Source organism: Microcaecilia unicolor, chromosome 10, assembly GCF_901765095.1.
Source record: "Microcaecilia unicolor chromosome 10, aMicUni1.1, whole genome shotgun sequence".
Classification (NCBI taxonomy): Eukaryota; Metazoa; Chordata; class Amphibia; order Gymnophiona; family Siphonopidae; genus Microcaecilia; species Microcaecilia unicolor.
In genome coordinates this window covers 204,025,181-204,043,883 of record NC_044040.1, presented here as the reverse complement: position 1 = coordinate 204,043,883, position 18,703 = coordinate 204,025,181, and the positions used below count along the sequence as shown (strand labels likewise).

At 45.3% G+C, this 18,703-nt stretch overlaps 1 protein-coding gene across 2 annotated transcripts in view; it reads right to left on the bottom strand.

Annotated features, from left to right (window-relative positions):
- TTC14 (tetratricopeptide repeat domain 14) overlaps positions 1-18,703 on the bottom strand; it is a 43,240-nt gene that overhangs the window by 3,168 nt on the left and 21,369 nt on the right. Inside the window, exons 9-11 of one of the 2 annotated variants that reach the window (XM_030217233.1) lie at positions 18,367-18,489; positions 16,793-16,910; positions 6,609-6,730 (exon numbers count right to left, since the gene is read on the bottom strand). In XM_030217233.1, coding sequence (XP_030073093.1) covers positions 6,609-6,730; positions 16,793-16,910; positions 18,367-18,489 — 363 coding nt within the window. The remainder of the gene's footprint in view (positions 1-6,608; positions 6,731-16,792; positions 16,911-18,366; positions 18,490-18,703) is intronic. The other variant, XM_030217234.1, reaches the window with a different exon arrangement.

Sequence of the window (18,703 nt, the reverse complement as noted above, 5' to 3'; positions counted from 1 at the left end):
CTAGCTTCTGTGAATTCAGAGGAGCCACATACTATTTTAAATTTGAGGGAAACACAGCGATACTGGAATTGCTGGCAGGGATGTCCAAGCACCGCCAGCTAAAGGGGTCTGCTGCCTGAGCAGCAAGAAAGGCGGTGGGGTGCGTCATCCACCAACACTGGCACTCACAACTCCCACACATACTCGGTTCATGTGCATGAACTGAGCATGCATGCATGGGAGTGCTGCAGCAGAAGCATGCTGCCAACTTCCTTGCTGCTCAGGCAACATACCTCTTTGGCTGGCAGGGCTTGGGCATCCCCACCAGCAAATGTAAGACTCAACACTGCTGCAAGGTGTAGAGAGAAAAGCTAAGAAGAAATGCATAGCACAGCCCCCTCCCCCCCCCCCCCCAAAAAAAAAAATGGACTTCTGCCTATGCTCCTGCTTTTGACCTAACCACTTTTATTTATTATAATAAAAATGGAATAAATGGAATAGTTAGGTATTTCTTTTGGCCTAGGGTTACCATGAGAAAGTTACCGAGAAACAAAGGGCACTGTGAACTGAGTTTGTGAATGTCTGCATTGGATAAAAAGTAGGAACAGGATCATATTACCGAGAATAATTCAGTGAGTGTTTTAAGTAACACAAAATTAGTCTAATGCGCTGGCACTGGGACACTAGTACACTTGATTAGTTTTTTCTAGACTGGGTATAATTTTTATAATGGGATATATTTATATGTATTTATTTAAAGAAATTATAGATATAATATAGCCCAGAGCCCTTTGTAAGAAGGGGCTTAGAGATGGGTGGTGCTGAGGGGGGGGGGGGGGGGTACAACATCAAGCAGATTTAGGGCCTTAAGTCATATTATTTGGCCCTTAACAGAATTTAAATGGCCATAACACCGCCTGACAAAAAAATACCACGACAATATTTGAGATACCATGGGCTAAGTGGTAATGAGATGCAAACCGCAGCAAAAAGCTGAGTTTATTGTACCACCTGAGAACATTGGGCCAAAAGCCACATCCTGATAGTTCCATGATGCCAAACCAGAGGCTCTCACCCTGGCTCCTGTGCCCCCCAAGCCCCTTCAAGTTCAAGCCCCACAGTCCCTCTCTCCCATCCTCACAGGTAGCAACTGTCCCCGCAAAAGGGCTACCTTTATTATTGGTGGTTTGGGGGGGGGGGGGGGGGGAGTGTTCAGGCAGGAGCGATCTGTTATGACCCCTAGCGGTAGCTGTGCCATTTTGGATGTGGTGCCAGACTGGGCAGGGGCAACTGGGCATTGCTCCTGCACAAAGAACCCCTCTCCGGACCCCCTCCCCCATGATATCAAAGCAGCCCTTTGAGGGGGGGGGGAAGGCTACCTGTGAGGTTGGGGGCTTGCTCTGGTGTCCCGGGAACATTGGGATACAGCTTTGTTGCCCAGTGCTCCTAGGCACATAGAATAATGCCTGTTTGCAAGGTGGCTCACAAGCAGCGTTATCCTTTTACCACAGGATTCATCAATCTATAGCACTGGAATCCCTCAGGTTGCTGAATCTGTTGGTAAATCAAGGTGTAGTAAAAGGCAAACATTTATCAAACCTTGATGAATTCCCCCCTTAAGGAAAAATTAGTTCTCACAACAGTAGTCTGAAAACAATAGTCAACAGTATAAATATATATACAGGACAAAGATTAACTAAGTGATGCTGATGCTCTGAATGAAGCAGACAGGAAGGAACACAGGGAAATCGAATGATAAAAAAAAAATACTTGAATACTGGAGTCCAAACTCTAAGGGCTAGCCAAAAGATTTAAAAAACAATTCTAAATATTGGTAGCACGTGTTGGGCCACCAGAAGGAGAGAAATACAATCCGATTTCCTCAAATTATATAAATACCCGAACAGCAGCATTGTTATTTTCTGAAGCTTCTTGACAGAAGCAAGCTTATGGCCATTATACAAACAATTACGGTAATACAGGCATACAAGACCATTATACAGAGCAGAGTACATTAAGTTATTAACGCTCAAATAAGATTTAATAGACTGGACCTGATGCAATCCAAAAAAAGCTCTTTGCCCTTCTACAATCCATCCATCCTGTTGCCCACCACATTAAGTAACTATTGGGAACAAAAGGTTAAAACTTTATGCTCAGTAATTCCAGTCTCATACTCCCTGACCCATTTCTTTTATTTTGCCCCCTAAAAAGTCCCCCCCCCCCCCCCCCCATGTCCTCTCACTCTTCATCTTGGGCTACTTTTACAGTTCCAACTTTGGCTTCTCTTCCTTCAGGTTCAGCCCTTGACCCATGGCCCACAAAATCAGTTAAGTACACGACCCCTGACTCCCAGATCCTTCCTCTTCTCATACCTATAATACATCTTAGCCTTACTACAGGCCATGTTCCCAGATCCTGGAAACATGCATTAATCACTCCACTTCTCAAAAAACCCGCATTGGATCCTGCCACCCTAATCAATTATAGACTGATATCAAACCTTCCATTCCTTTCTAAAGTATTAGAAAAGGTTGTACACTGTCAACTCTTCTCTAGTTCTCCATCCATACCAAGCTGGATTTCACAAAGAACATAGCACAGAAAAACTCCTTCCAGCTCTTTCATAACACTATCAGAACATCTTTGAACTAGCACTTCTCTGCTGAATTAGTTTCTCTGACTTATCTTCTGTATTTAATTGATCACACTCTTCTACTTTCCCGTCCTCGCACTATTGGTATCACTGACACTGTACTTCAGTGGTTCCTTAGCTACTTTTCTGGACGCTCTTTTCAGGTTTCTTCTACACACTGTCAATCCTGTACTTTCACTACTGACTCTGGTGTACCTCAAGGTTCTATCCTTGCGCCTACACTTTTCAATTATTTTTCTTGCCCCGCTCCACACTATTATTCAGTCTAATTTCTGCCAGCCCTTTTGTTATGCTGACAACATCCAAATACTCTACCGTATTTCTCCCAGTAAGTCGGATCCCAATAAGTCAGATTTATCTGAACTCAACTTACGCCTTTCTAAAGTCTCTGTCTGGCTTCAGCAACACTCTTCATCTCAACACTCAGAAATGTGAAGCTATTCTGTTCCCAAACCCTACCCTCAATCAATGTGTACTAACATTCCAAGATGCAGTCAAGATTCTAGGGCTAACTTTCAATAGTCACCTTACTTTCAAGCCAGAAATTAATGCCAAATCTAAGGGTTTTTCCCCCCACTTTTATCATATTCAATTAATTTGTTCAGTTTTCTCTCTTTCCACCATACATGTGCACTCCTTTCACTCATAATTACTTGTCTGGATTACTGTAATTCTCGTTATGAAGGTCTCCCACTATACTCGTCTTCAACTTGTACAATCTACAAATGTCCGCCTTCTGCATCGCGCAAAGCCTTTTGACCACAACACCTTTGCTACATAAAAGAACATTGGTTACCTCTCTCTGTACGTATTAAATACCAACCTCTGATTTTAGTCTTCAAGTCTCTCTCATCAACTACTGCAGACTACCTTGCTCCCCTTATTTTTCCATACACACCTACACGCTTGCTCCGTTCATCAAATACTAACTTGCTCCAATTGCATTAGACTACATACCACCCACGTTACAGCTTTCAGTTATATTGGACCTAGGCTATGGAATGCTTTACCTACCAACCTATGCTCAGAATCCTTATATGCTAAATTCAAAATGTCTTTTAAAACTCACCTCTTTCTGCTAGCCTACCCTTCTCACTCCTGATGCTTTTATCTTTCTATCTTTGAATGCATCTCTGTAAATAAAAGAAAGCCGACTCAAAGCACAAATCTGAGTCAAATGTATAGCTCAAGATGGTCAGAAAATCATAAAAGTGGGATCAGATCATCTAACAACACTGGTGTCAGAGTGCGTTTAAGAGGAAAACCTGGTGATCCATATCACCTGAGAATTTAAAGGATTATTGTCCATGAACCATTTGGTTACTGCGTTCAGTGAAGAAAGAACAGGGCTAAAACAATCAATAAATTGGGGTTCTGTTTTGCAAATGACATTCAATTAACATGTTTCAACCAAGGCTGCCAAGGGACTAAGAAAAACTAAAAAGAAGGGGGAACCAAAATGGACCCCAAGGAAGACTGCAATCTATGATGAGAAACAAGAACCAAGGACCACACAAATAGTTCTCGTCCTTTCTTAAAAGTAGAATCTATCAAATACCTTCCTACAGAGCCCAATAGAAGCAAGTCAAAATAGTAGAAGCTTATAGTCAATGAGATTGATTAAGCTCTGGAATGTGTTGCTAGAGAAAGTGGCAAAAGCAGATAACTTAGCAAGGGTTTAAAAAAGGTTTGGACAAGTTCCTAAAACCATTATTAATATGGACTTGGGGAAATCCACTGCTTATTCCCAGGATAAACAGCATAAAATCTGTTTTAATCTTTTGAGATCTTGCCACTGTTAGAAACGGGATACTGGGCTCGATGGACCTTTGGACTGTCCCAGTATGGTGATACTTACGTACTTAGATCAAATGTCTGTTTCCCTGAGTCAATGTAATCATGTAGGTGAAAATAGTTTTGGTACTGTGGCCTTTGTAAAATCTACATTGTTTTAGATGTAAAGGTAGACTTACCCACAAAATGCATTAGCTAGCACTCATGGTTTCAGAGAGAAAAGAAAGCTTAGCTATAGCACAATAATTAGACACCAAGGCTGGATTCAGAGATTTTTTTGTTTTGTTAGGGAAGATCAGATTATGGCCTGCTTCCAAAATGTGGAAGGATTTTGTGTGTGGATTCTTATGAATATAGGGAGCGCTACCTCCTTATTAACATGGAAAGATGTTATTACCTTCAGTAAGAACTTGGGATGAGTTTGAAGTATTACTTTGCTGTGATGAAATAGAAAATGTGTTTGTAAGCAACCAAGGGTTGAAGACCACTTAATCTTCTCCTGCCAGTTAAACTCCGCTGGATATGCCCAAATATTCTGCAGCACTTAACCAGACAGTGCCACTGAATCCCCCCCCCTGACCGCCAAAGCACCAACAGGCTAGGTTAGGTGCCATCTGTGGGTTGAGTCAGCACTTAACCGGTCAGCGGTGATATTCAGTCCGATAACCAGTTAAGTGAATGGATAAAGTCAAGACAGCCTTTCTGCTGTCCTACCTTTATCCACCAAGTTAACTGGGCACTGGTTTCAATATCAGCCAGTGCCCAGTTAAACTCCCAGGTTGCCACACTAACCCAGATTCAATGTTGGAGGACGGACAAGCCCTAGCACTAAATATCCAGGCTTAATTCAGCTCGTGATGTGAGCAGCTTATATTCATATACACTGCTGACCAAATATAACACAGACAGTGCGATCCAAAATACCTGTCCACTTTATATTGTGTCTACAGGATGTACAGGGTGGGGGTGGGGAGTGAATATACTTTCTTGAGCAAGTAGGAGAATAAGACAGATAGATGCCATCTTCCTTCCATCCTTGTCAGTGTTGTGTTTTAATCGATTGCTTCTGGCCAGTTGATATCCAGCTCAGTGAGATCCTTTTCAACTAGACTTATTTACTATATATTTCTGCTTGATATACCACCATATGGCCTGTTCTAGGCTTCAAAGCAATTTACAATACAATAAAATTAGAGAGAAGACAGATAAGGGGGGGGGGGGGGGGGGAACCCTGGTGGAAATCTGAAGCAAAGATCCAAGTAAACAGATGGGATTTAAGGGATTTCTTAAATGCAGAAAGAGTTGGTAGGTTATTAATGTGAAGCGGAAGCCCACTCCACAGTTTTCAGCCAACTTAGCAAAAAGCGGTGGAGTGTGAAGAAGTGAGACAGAGTTTCGAAGGCAATGGAAGAAGGTTGTGGTTGGCAAAACGGAGGGGAGTGTAGGGTACAAGGAGTTTATGAAGGTAAGCAGGGGTACAAGTTGGGAGTGATTTGTAAATTAGTGTGAGTAGGTTGAAAGTAACGCAAGCGGTAACTGGGAGCAAATGTTCAAACTTAAGCTGGAGGTAACATGGTCAAAATGGCTTGCATTGTAGAGCATCTTAACTGATATGGATTGAATGAGCTGTAGGCGCTTGAACGACTAAAGGGAGATGCCAGCATAGTGAGAATTACAGTAGTCGAGATGAGAGAACCAAGGCCAGGATGTGATGGTGAATAAGAGATTGGAAGGGAAGGGGCATACTAAACGAATATGGCGACAAGAAAAGAATGAAGCTTGGATGACTGAGAATTTGAGGTTTGAAGTGAGTTTGTTGTCAAAGATGACACCTAATATCTTGATGGCCTCTTTGAAAAGGAGAAGTTGGTTATTAATGAGAGAAGAAGGAATAGGGCCACGTGGTGGACAAAAACAAATACATACATTACATATACTTTTTTTCTATTCACACTGAGTGATGAAAACCACAGGTAACTGGATGAGGGGATTCCTACAAGGCAGCAGGGCCACAAGTCAAGAGGATGTCAGAAAAAGCTTTCTAGGTTTTTCTATAGTTTTTAAATATATGCCTTTGGAGAACATCATCTACTTCCACAGCTGATAAATCCTGCTAGTCTACAAATGTATCTCTCATCCTGGCTCAAGTCGCTTTCATGAAAAATGGAAAAAAGTTTACCTTTTTTCTTCTTTTAACAGTTTACGCAGTTTTTCTGCACTTGTTTCTACTTTCTTTTGTTTCTGTTTGTCTTCCTTTTCAGCCTGTCTTTCTGCTTGTTTTTCTCTCTTTTCCAAAGATTTCTTTTTTAACCACAGCCATCAAATATCACACAATTAAACAAACAAGAAACCAGAATCGCGCATTAAATAACACCCCCACCCCGAAAAGTTGAGATGGATCCAAAATCCACAAAGTATATTCACAAGACAGAAGTTCAATGTGCGGATATTTTGCATTAAAACAAAAGAATGATCAGGATTGATTTGACGACCATGGTTTGCAGTATATAGCCCGTTTATAAAAATGTGCAACCCATTGCATTGTTATGCATACCCAAAGAGTGCACACGTGGTGCCACCAAAGGTTTAGATGGGCAAGATATAAATAGAAAAATCATAAAATTATTTTATATAGATATGAAAAATGTTGAAAATATATTTACATTTAACATTATAAAAAGAGGATATAACATAGATGACAAAGCCACACATTGGTAAGTGGTGTGGTGGACGTGTTACCATACAAACCAGTTTTAAGTTCATCCCATTCCATTGGAGTTGTGGTTGACGTATTTAAAGATCGAGGTTGCAGTTTGTGGTGAGCAGCAACAGGTTATCACAGTTAGCAGCAACGGTCCAATTCGGCAGAAAATGCACAGAAAAAGAAAAAAAAACATATCATCAGTATTACAGGAAAATGCAACTTATGGTATGATATACAGTCAACGTCAAATATCAGCATCAACAAAAGCATCTGCTCTTCTTAGAAATTAGATTTAGTGTCTACAAAGGCTAGCAAACAAAACAAAGGTGAAATTAGGCCTTACCTGCTAATTTTCTTTCCTCTAGACCCTCCAGACCGGTCAAGACGCTTGGGTTATGCTCGCCTACCAGCAGAGGGAGACTGAGAACACTAACTTCAAACTATGTACATATAACCTGTGCCTAGCCTTCTGTCGTCAGTATACACTTAGCAAAGCAGAAACCAAAAAACCTGAAACAATAAAAACAACCCCTGTACCTGGAAAACCCCTAGTCAAACACCAACAGTGTGCCTCCACAGACGGAACGTCAAAACGCCCCGCTCTGTAGAGTCATATAGTCAAAGAAATTCTCTCCGACCACCTAAACTTGAAAGGATAGTCATAGCAGAACACGGCTCAAAATCACTTCTGATAATCCACAGACTTCTGATAATCCACAGGGCGGGCTCTTGACCGGTCTGGAGGGTCTAGAGGAAAGAAAATTAGCAGGTAAGGCCTAATTTCACCTTCCTCCTCAACCCTCCAGACCGGTCAAGACGCTTGGGAAGTACCAAAGCAGTAGAAACTTAAGGGTGGGATCCTCGAAAAGCAGAAGACAACACCGCCGCTCCAAACTGAGCATCCTCCTTTGCCTGAACATCAAGTCTGTAATGCTTCACAAAGGAATGGATGGAAGACCACGCCGCTGCCTTACAAATATCCTGCGGAGGAATAAAACTACTTTCCGCCCAAGAAGCAGCTACCCCCCGAGTAGAATGAGCCTTAAGCACCGAGGGCACGGCCCGGCGTTTCAACAAGTACGCCGACGCAATGGTCTCCTTCAACCACCTAGCCAGAGTAGCCTTGGAAGCTGCTGCCCCTTTTTTGGGACCTCCAAACAACACAAACAACCTATCCGATGCTCGAAAATCCTGCGTTCTGCGCAAATAAGACCGTAAAACGCGCCGTACATCCAACTTAGCCAGTCGACGTTGCGTAAGATCCCCAGCGCGATCCCCCAACACAGGCAAGGAAATCACCTGGTTGACATGAAAAGCAGACACCACCTTAGGCACAAAGGAAGGAACCGTCCGTAAAGTCACTTTCTCCTTAGCAAAAGACAAAAAAGGCTCCCTGCAAGACAGAGCCTGAAGCTCTGAAATCCTACGCGCCGAAGAAATGGCCACCAGAAAAACCGCCTTCAAAGTAAGATCCTTACATGTAATGGATGCCAAGGGTTCAAACGGAGGTGCCACCAACGCCTCCAGGACCAAATTTAAATCCCAAGGCGGGACCAACGGACGACGAGGCGGCCGAATCAACTTCACTGCCTTCAGAAACCGCCCCACATCAGGAGAAGCCGCCAAGGAAACTCCCCGAATCTTACCTCTAAAACAAGACAAGGCCGAAACCTGCACTTTCAGGGAAGAGAGCGACAGCCCCCTCTCCAAACCATCCTGCAGAAAATCCAAAACTTCTACCACCGAAGCACGCAAAGGAACATAATCCCGCTCTTGACACCAATTCTCGAAGATGCGCCACACCCGCACATACGCCAAAGAAGTAGACCTCTTGTGAGACCTCAACATCGTATCAACCACCCTGGGCGAAAAACCTTTCTTTCTCAACCGGTGCCTCTCAAGAGCCAAGCCGTAAGCAAGAACGGAGAGGGATCTGCCATCTCTATCGGCCCCTGAACCAGTCGCACCCGAGGCCCCAAGGGAATCGGATCCTGCACCAGCAACCGCATCAGATCTCCATACCACGGACGCCGGGGCCAATTGGGCGCTATCAGCACCACTAACCCCGAGTGCCGACCGATCCGCTGCACCACGCGACCCACCAGCGGCCACGGCGGAAACACGTAGAGCAACTGCTGAGTTGGCCACGGAAGCACCAACACGTCGATGCCCTCGGCTCGCGCGTCCCTTCGACGACTGAAAAACCGAGAGACCTGCGCATTGTCGGCCGACGCCATAAGATCCAACACTGGCCGACCCCACTGCAACACTATCCGCTCGAACACGGAGGGATGGAGAGCCCACTCTCCGGGATCCAACGTGTGTCTGCTCAGATAATCCGCACTCACGTTGTCCACCCCTGCCACGTGTCCTGCCGATAGACTCTGCAGATGAACTTCTGCCCAGGACAGCAACTCCGCCGCCTCTACGGCCAACCCGGGACTCTTCGTTCCCCCCTGTCGATTTACATAGGCGACGGCCGTGGCATTGTCTGACAGAATCCTGACTGCCTTGCCGTCCAGAAGACTCTGAAAGGCCCGAAGAGCCAACCGAATAGCTCGCGTCTCCAGGCGATTGATGGACCAACTCGCCTCTTCCAACGTCCAATGCCCTTGGGCCACCTGACCCAGACAATGAGCCCCCCATCCTGACAGACTTGCATCCGTGGTCAGCACCACCCAATCTGGAGTGTCCAATGGCATGCCCTTCACTAGATTCGGAGAGTGGAGCCACCAGCGAAGACTGCACCGAGCCACCTCCGGCAGCGAGAGCCTCTCCTCCAAACTCTGAAACTGAGGAGACCAACGAGACAACAACGCTACCTGCAACGGTCTCATGTGGGCCCTGGCCCAGTGCACCACCTCTATTGATGCCGCCATCAGACCCAGCACCTGAAGATACTCCCGCGCCACTGGCGCCCTCTGAGCTCGGAGGTGCCGAATCTGAGACTGCAGCTTGGAAATGCGGGGAGCTGTCAAAAACACTCGGCCTTTCTTCGTGTCGAAACGTACTCCCAAATATTCTACAGACTGCGACGGAACGAGGTGACTCTTGGCCAGATTGACCACCCATCCGAGCGACCGCAGAAAAGACACCACCCGGCCGGTGACGTCCTCGCTCTCTGACTTTGATTTGGCTCGGATCAACCAGTCGTCGAGATACGGATGGACCAAAATGCCCTGCAAACGCAGCGCAGCCGCCACCACTACCATGACCTTGGAAAAAGTGCGGGGCGCCGTTGCCAGGCCGAACGGAAGAGCACAAAACTGAAAATGCCTCCCCAACACCACAAAACGAAGAAACCGCTGGTGTGCCTCTAAGATGGGAATGTGCAAATACGCCTCCGTCAGGTCTAAAGACGTTAGAAACTCTCCTTCCTGAACCGCTACAATGACCGAGCGTAACGTCTCCATTCGAAAGGAAGGAACCTTCAGAGCTGCATTGACCCTCTTGAGGTCCAAAATGGGCCGAAAGGCGTCCTCCTTTTTGGGGACCACAAAATAAATGGAATAACAACCCTTTCCTCGCTCTTTTGAAGGAACCGGAACCACTGCTCCTAATCGACCAGACGCGCCAGAGTCTCCCGCACTGCTCTCACCTTGCGCCTGGAATGACAAGGGGACACGAGAAAGAAATCTGGCAGAGGACCGTCGAACTCTAACGCGTAGCCGTCTCGCACAATCTGCAGTACCCACTGATCTGAGGTGATCTGGACCCACCTCTGGTAAAACAATCGCAAACGCGCCCCCACGCGAACCAGAGGTTGGGTCCCCAAACCATCATTGCGAAGGACGGGACACACCGTTCGCTCCCGAAGCGGACCCGCGCCCTCCACGGCGACCACCTCGAAAGGACTGAGTTCTTTGGAAAAACCGACCCCTAGTCCCCCCCGAGGACCTGCCGGGCCGATAACGACGAGCTTCCTGAAACCGACCACGCACCGCGGACCCCCTAGCGGCCTTAGGGCGAAGCTCTGGAAGACGAGGAACCTTAGCATCACCAAGACCCCTCACCAACTTATCCAACTCTTCTCCAAAAAGCAAAGAACCTTTAAACAGCAGCGAACACAGCTTTGCCTTAGAAGCAGCATCAGCCATCCAGCCCCGCAACCACAGGGCCCGACGAGCAGCCACTGCCAGGGTCATGTTCTTAGCCGAAGCCCGTAACAAATCGTACAGCGCATCAGCCATGAAAGACGACCCCATCTCCAACTTTGCCAAATCTTGAACTAAAGAAGCCCTATCCGCCGGTGGGCTATCCAGCAGCCGCTCCGCCCAGCGAAAACACGCCCGGGCCACCAGACCTCCACAAACTGACGCCTGCAGCGCCAAGGCAGACAAATCAAAACTCCGCTTGAGAAACGTCTCCAATTTCCTGTCCTGTGGGTCCCGCAACGCGGCCCCCCCATCCACAGGAATAGCCGTAGCCTTAGTCACAGCCGTCACCACGGCATCCACGGTCGGAGGCCGGAGGGATTCTCTATCCTCCTGCGGGAGCGGGTACAACTTAGCCATGGCTCGAGCCACCTTACACTGATCATCTGGCGAACGCCACTCCTGGGTAATCATTTCCCTCAGATCCGCGTTCATAGGAAAAGTACGTGAAACCTGCCGGATCCCCTTAACCAATGGATCCTGCGTCCCGGCTGTCACTGGAGCTGACGCCTCAAACTTGAGAGTCGCCGACACCTGTTCAATCAGTTCCGTCAACTCATCCCGGTGAAAAATGCGAACTACCGAAGGGTCCTCCCCAGGCACCGCAATCTCCTTCTCACAACCAGCCAACGGCCCCTCATCCTCCTCCAGGGGGACTAAAATCGCCCTCTGACTCTGGAGGGGAAAAACTGTCCAAGTCCTCCGACCACTCTACACGTGGTCTCTTCACACTTGCCCCCCCCCCCGTTCCCAGACTAGGGGGCTCCGCTCGCGTCGGCCCTGCCTGCCAGGCCTGGAATAAACTCCAGATGAAATCCGGCGGGAAACCCATCCGACCAGGAACGTCCCCCCCATAAAAACCTGACAATTGACTGCCTATAGCTCCTCCGACCAACTCCGGGCCTTGCGATGCCGATTCCAAAATGGCGGCGGTTCCCGCCAAAATCGGGACCGCCGCCGCACTGCTACACTGAGACGCTGCCGGCTCTGGGGGGCCAGACGCGGGTACCTCCGCCGCTAGCACCGGCGGAGCGGAGGAAGACGCCTTCGGTTCGCCACAATAACGGCAGGAACCGCCAACCACGTCAACCCCCCGGCGCGCACAAGATTTGCATCGGAGCGGCTTTCCCGACATCGCGCGCCAAACTAACAGCTGACAGCCCGAAACCTCAATCACCCGGAGCCTTCAATAGCAGCGCCCCAAAACAGCTGAACTCCGGAACCCCGGAGTGCAGCTCACTTAGCTCTCCACACCGTCTGGGCCTTTGCTCTGAAAGAATCTTTTTTTTTTTTTTTTTACAAACTTTATTGCAGAAATTGAGCCCTGCTGCTGCTAAACTATACGGCACTCAAGGCTGCAGCACAGAACTGCAGCCGAGGCACAAGCTGCCCAAACGGGAGAGCCAGTTAGGGGGAGGGACCCGGCCACCCGGGTGTGACACCCCAAAGGGGACAATGGCAGGCCCCACCGGACCCACCAACCCCCAGCACACTAAGTCTTCCAGGCACAGGGATGAAATCTAAAAACAGATCCAAGAAACTTCTAACAAAATCTCTGAATCCTACCAGACCGGGCAAGCTGCACAGGTTGCCTGTCTACCCTCTGCTGAGACTGAGAAAATACTGACGACAGAAGGCTAGGCACAGGTTATATGTACATAGTTTGAAGTTAGTGTTCTCAGTCTCCCTCTGCTGGTAGGCGAGCATAACCCAAGCGTCTTGACCGGTCTGGAGGGTTGAGGAGGAAACTTGGATTTCTACAACACCTAGGTGAACTAATGACCTGTAGAACTGGAATCAGGATGACTCAGGGAAACAGCAAGGCAAGGGTCAGTCTGTGGGTCAGTCTGGTGACTCAGATGGTTAAGTGCTGTGCACGTCCATGCAGAAAAAACTCCGGGACCGAGGATGTTCCAAAGGCATTTCACAGCCTTAAGATCTTGCCAGGTATTTGCGACCTGGATTGGCCACTGTTGGAAACAGGATGCTGGGCTTGATGGACCTTTGGTCTGCCCTAGTATGGCAATACTTATGTTACTATTTGAGATTCTGAATGGAATCTTGCTACTCTTTGGGGTTCTACATGGAATGTTGCTATTGTTTAGGTTTCTGCCAGGTATTTGCAACCTGGATTGGCCACTGTTGGAAACAGGATGCTGGGCTTGATGGACCTTTGGTCTGCCCTAGTATGGCAATACTTATGTACTTATGTTACTATTTGAGATTCTGAATGGAATGTTGCTACTCTTTGGGGTTCTACATGGAATGTTGCTACTCTTTGGGGTTCTACATGGAATGTTGCTACTCTTTGGGGTTGTACATGGAATGTTGCTATTGTTTAGGTTTCTGCCAGGTATTTGCAACCTGGATTGGCCACTGTTGGAAACAGGATGCTGGGCTTGATGGACCTTTGGTCTGCCCTAGTATGGCAATACTTATGTACTTATAACGTGAGGGCAGTTGTAGCCATTGCATAGAATGAGACTTAGAGGGTTGATCTGAGGCTTGTGGTTGTCAAGATTCCAAAGGGATCCAGGCTATGTCCACCAGCCCAGAACTGTCACTACAGTAGCCCAACTACAGTGTGGGGGAGGGTTACTTGACAGGGAAAATTTTCCAGGTAGTACAAATGAAGGCTCATGGCACCAGATCCTAGCCTGCTTCCAGGTAAGTGGAAAAATAGGAGCAGAAGAGAACTGCTGGATCAAAAAAAAAAACTGCAAGGCAAAATATTTATTAAGCAGGCAATTTATTTATTTATATTTATTTTATTCCAGAAGTTCAACCCAAAGCAGATTATAAGTTGCAGGGCCATCCTGGACAGCCAGGGCTGGAGATAGTGTGGAAGCACCAGGAGAGGGAAGACATTTCAGCCATCATATAATGGCTGAAGCAGAGTGAATGGACTAGCAGAGCTTTGAAAGGATATAAGATAGGGAGAAAATCCCTGGCTGTTTTGAGTAATTGGGAACTAAAGCTCATGGTGTCAGCTCCAGTTTCCACCAGTATGCAAATACTTTAGGTCAAACCTCTACATGGCAGGCTGCTTTTACAATTAGAACCAACACACAGTCATTTCATGCAGTTTCAAGAAGAAGAAGAAAAAAAAACTGTGGTAGGAATCTACCAAACGTAAGAATTACTTACAGTTTAAGGGGCAGTCCTACTATGCTTTCTGCATAAAGTTTTGCTTATAGCATTTGAGATTTTTTTTCTCCTTCCCAAAAATACTGGACATTAAATCCTATAAATGCCCCTGTATTAGTCGTTGGTGAGGCCCCACCTGGAGTATTGTGTTCAGTTTTGGAGGCCATATCTTGCTAAGGATGTAAAAAGAATTGAAGCGGTGCAAAGAAAAGCTACGAGAATGGTATGGGATTTGCGTTAAAAGACGTATGAGAGACTTGCTGACCTGAACATGTATACCCTGGAGGAAAGGAGAAACAGAGGTGATATGATACAGACGTTCAAATATTTGAAAGGTATTAATCCGCAAACGAACCTTTTCCGGAGATGGGAAGGCAGTAGAACTAGAGGACATGAAATGAGATTAAATGGGGCAGACTCAAGAAAAATGTCAGGAAGTATTTTTTCACGGAGAGAGTGGTAGATACTTGGAATGCCCTCCCGCGGGAGGTGGTGGAGATGAAAACGGTAATGGAATTCAAAAATGCGTGGGATAAACATAAAGGAATCCTGTTCAGAAGGAAGGGATCCTCAGAAGCTTAGCCGAGATTGGATGGCAGAGCCAGTGGTGGGAGGCGGGCCTAGTGCTGGGCAGACTTCTACGGTCTGTGCCCTGAAAATGGCAGAAACAAATCAAGGTCAGGTATACACAAAAAGTAGCACATATGAGTTTATCTTGTTGGGCAGACTGGATGGACTGTACAGGTCTTTTTCTGCCATCATCTACTATGTTACTATAAACAAATGATGTTATTTCTTAGCCATGTATGCAAACTGGCTTGCAAAATTTTAGCCCAAACCTTAAATCTGACTTGTATGGTATGAGGGGGTGCCCTCAATTTTGGGAAAGAGCTAACTCACAGTGAAATGCACCAACAGACAGATTTCCACATGCTTAGGAAGCGAAATTTCAGACTAGAGACGTCTTTAGCAGCTTTAGTGCAATCACTGGTCATTAGCCATCTTGATTATTGCAATGGCATCTACTCAGGGTGCAAAGATGTGCTTCTGGAAAAACTACAGACAGCTCAGAATACGGCTGCCAGGCTCATTTATGGTGCATCTAGATTTGAAAGTACAAGGCCTCTGCGAGAGAAACTGCACTGGCTTCCTATCCAAGACCGTATCACTTTTAAAATTTGCGCTCTGGTGCATAAAATCATCTATGGTGAAGCCCCTGCATACATGGACACCCTAATCAACTTGCCACCAAGGAACTCTTACAGATCCTCACGAACGTACTTAAACCTCCATTACCCAGTACATAATGAACTTAAATACAAAAGCACCTATGCATCATCTTTCTCCTAACTCTAGCGCTCATCTCTGGAATGAACTGCCTAAACTGGTGAAACTTACTACTGATCACCCTACTTTCAAAAAGCGCCTCAAGACCTTTTATTTGGCAAAGCGTATGCCTCACTCCCGCCAGGCATCTCTAACTTCTGATCTGTCTTACCCCGGTGTCACATTACTCACCGCTGCGCTCTTTTACTTTACTTCGCTTTGCCTTTTCCCCATTATACTTCTAGGACATTAATTGTTTGACCCCTGACATGCTGTGTTTTTATGTAGATTGTTGTAAGCCACATTGGGCCTGCCCATGGGTGGGAAATTGTGGGATATAAATGCTGTAAATAAATAAACACAAAAAAACCGTTTCCCCATTTTGTCAGAAATAGAGGGAAAATAACTGTAGCCAGATTACAGCAAAAGAATTCGAATTACTGTATTCTTTAGCAATCGGCTTATTAAATGACTTTAATGCAGTGCCTTAGTTATGTAACTGGTTGTCAAAGTTTAAGTAAGTAACTTGCATGCAATGCTACAAATACAGACTACTTCTTTTACTCTTCGATTGTATGTGTCAGTAAGTACCCTGAAAAATCTTGCCCCTGAACAAAAAAAAAAAAAACTAATAAAAAAAACACAAAACACAACGAACACAAAACACAGCAGCTGGTATCCAGATACCAGCAAACACTGAATATCGGGGTATAATCTGACCACCAGCGATATTCATACTGATACCTGGACAACTAACCTAATAGGTTTAGGACAGCGTTTTTGCCATCCTAATTTTATCTGGGTAATTACTCAATTAGTGGGCCAAATACCATTGCTGACTGGGTAGCCTGAAATTCTACCCCCGGCACTACCCAAACAATGCTGAAGTGGTCAGAGAGGATGTTCCGTGGCATCAACTGGATAAAGCTGCTCCAACTCAGACAAGTCCTGCTAAATATTAGGTCTTCGATTTCTCTTTTCTGCAGGAAATGGTATGAGCAAGACTAATATTAACAGAAGATAAAGGGTCACCTGTATGTGCTGACGGAGTTTCACCAGTGCATCTTCTGCTTCCTGAAAGGTCTCATCCACAGTCAAAGCTTTCTTATAATAACTTTCAGCATTTAACAGCTTGTCTTCCTCTTCTAATCTGAAATTCAGAAAGGCATCATAATGAGGAAAAGTGCTAACATTATAAAGGGGCAATTTTATAAAGCATGTTTAACATACAGAAAATGGCTGTTATACAAAACTGCGCACAGGTAAACGTGTACAACAGGTGTGCTGATAAGAATATGCACACTTTTATGCAATCTACATAGGCACTCCTGCAAGGTGCAGTTGTGACTGACATGCATATTTTATGAAATGTAATTCACCACTCTCACTAGACAAAATATTTACAAGATAGATAGATATATGTTTATCCACTCCTACCCTAGATGAGATCATTTTTAACCATTTCTCTAAACTCATGTGCAACTTTCTTTAAACCTTACTTTCTAACTCTTTCTACTTTCTTACCTATAATGTTACATCTTTGCTTTACCTTTCACTATTACAATGTTCTATTACATATTGTGTTGGCATTGCAAATAGTATACCATGCCATACTTTGTATTGTTTTTGAATATTTTTACTGCTGTAACTGCCTATTGCTCATGTTTGATCTATTCTTACTGTACACCGCCATGAGTGAATTCCTTCAAAAAGGCAGTAAATAAATCCTAATAAATAAAAATATCTATATAGATATATATATGTATCAGACCTTCACCTTCAGAGGTGTCACTCATGAGCTATCATGTTTTCATAGAGATTTACACACCATAATCGTCAGTGGTCTAAACTATCAACAAAACTGACTAATTTTAATTTTTTGAATTTTATAAAACGTTGAGAAGGAATCAAATACTCAAATACATAGATAACTGTTGCCTTTTATAACATAAATGCTCTTTTGAGCATTTCGTATTCGTGCTCTGCTACAATCCCCTTATCGTCAAAAGTCAAGCTGATTGCCCATCTCACCATCAGCCCAGTTCCAGCTGCATCTGGGTAGTAATGTGATCCTAAATAAATGCGCAGCAGGATGGAGAAACTGGCAAACAAGGAAACATGGTAGAGTGAAACAGGGCTTCCCAAACCGCAACTGGCAACCCAGCAATCAGTTGTGTTTTCAAGCTATCCACAATAACTATGCAAGAGAAATCTGTATATACACCAGAGACCTATGCATGAACGACAAACCTAGGAAAAGATGGACCATCAGTAATCTATAATGGCAGTTGGCCAGGCTGTGATAAATGATTAATGATAACATCAGACACAATCTTTCTCTTGCATATTCAATGCACATATTGGGGGGGGGGGGGGGGGGAAACTGACTCACTCTGGAGCCACCAGGACAGGTACGGTCTCAAGTGTTGCCACTTTCTACCACTCTCTGGCTGTACAACTTCTACACCGACAGGAATGAGGGGGAAGCTGCCTAAAGTGTGATGTGTAGTCTCCTATATTAAGACCATTATCTAACAGAAAGGCGGCAAAATGGCACCAAGCACCAAAGTCAAAAGGCAAGAAATAAATGCACTTTCACTACTTACTGCCCTCCTCGAACGACAAGCGTCTGGCAAAGGTATTTCCTTGCATTTCTATGTGTTGGACAGTTTTCTAATGCAACTTCAAAATCATCTATTGCTTTACTTAAGCTTCCATTTGTGGCATAGCTAAAACAGAAAGAAAATGATAGAGATTTATATTTTATCATCGTGGAACTCAAGTAAAATATTCCATATGCATGTTCATGCAAACAAAGCCTTAAGAAAAGAGGTAAAAGAAAAAAAAAAAACACATTCAAAATCTTCAACAAGTTTAAAAAAAAAAACACACATCACTTGACCATGGCAGGTGATAGGGGTGTACCCCTAACATTTATTTTAT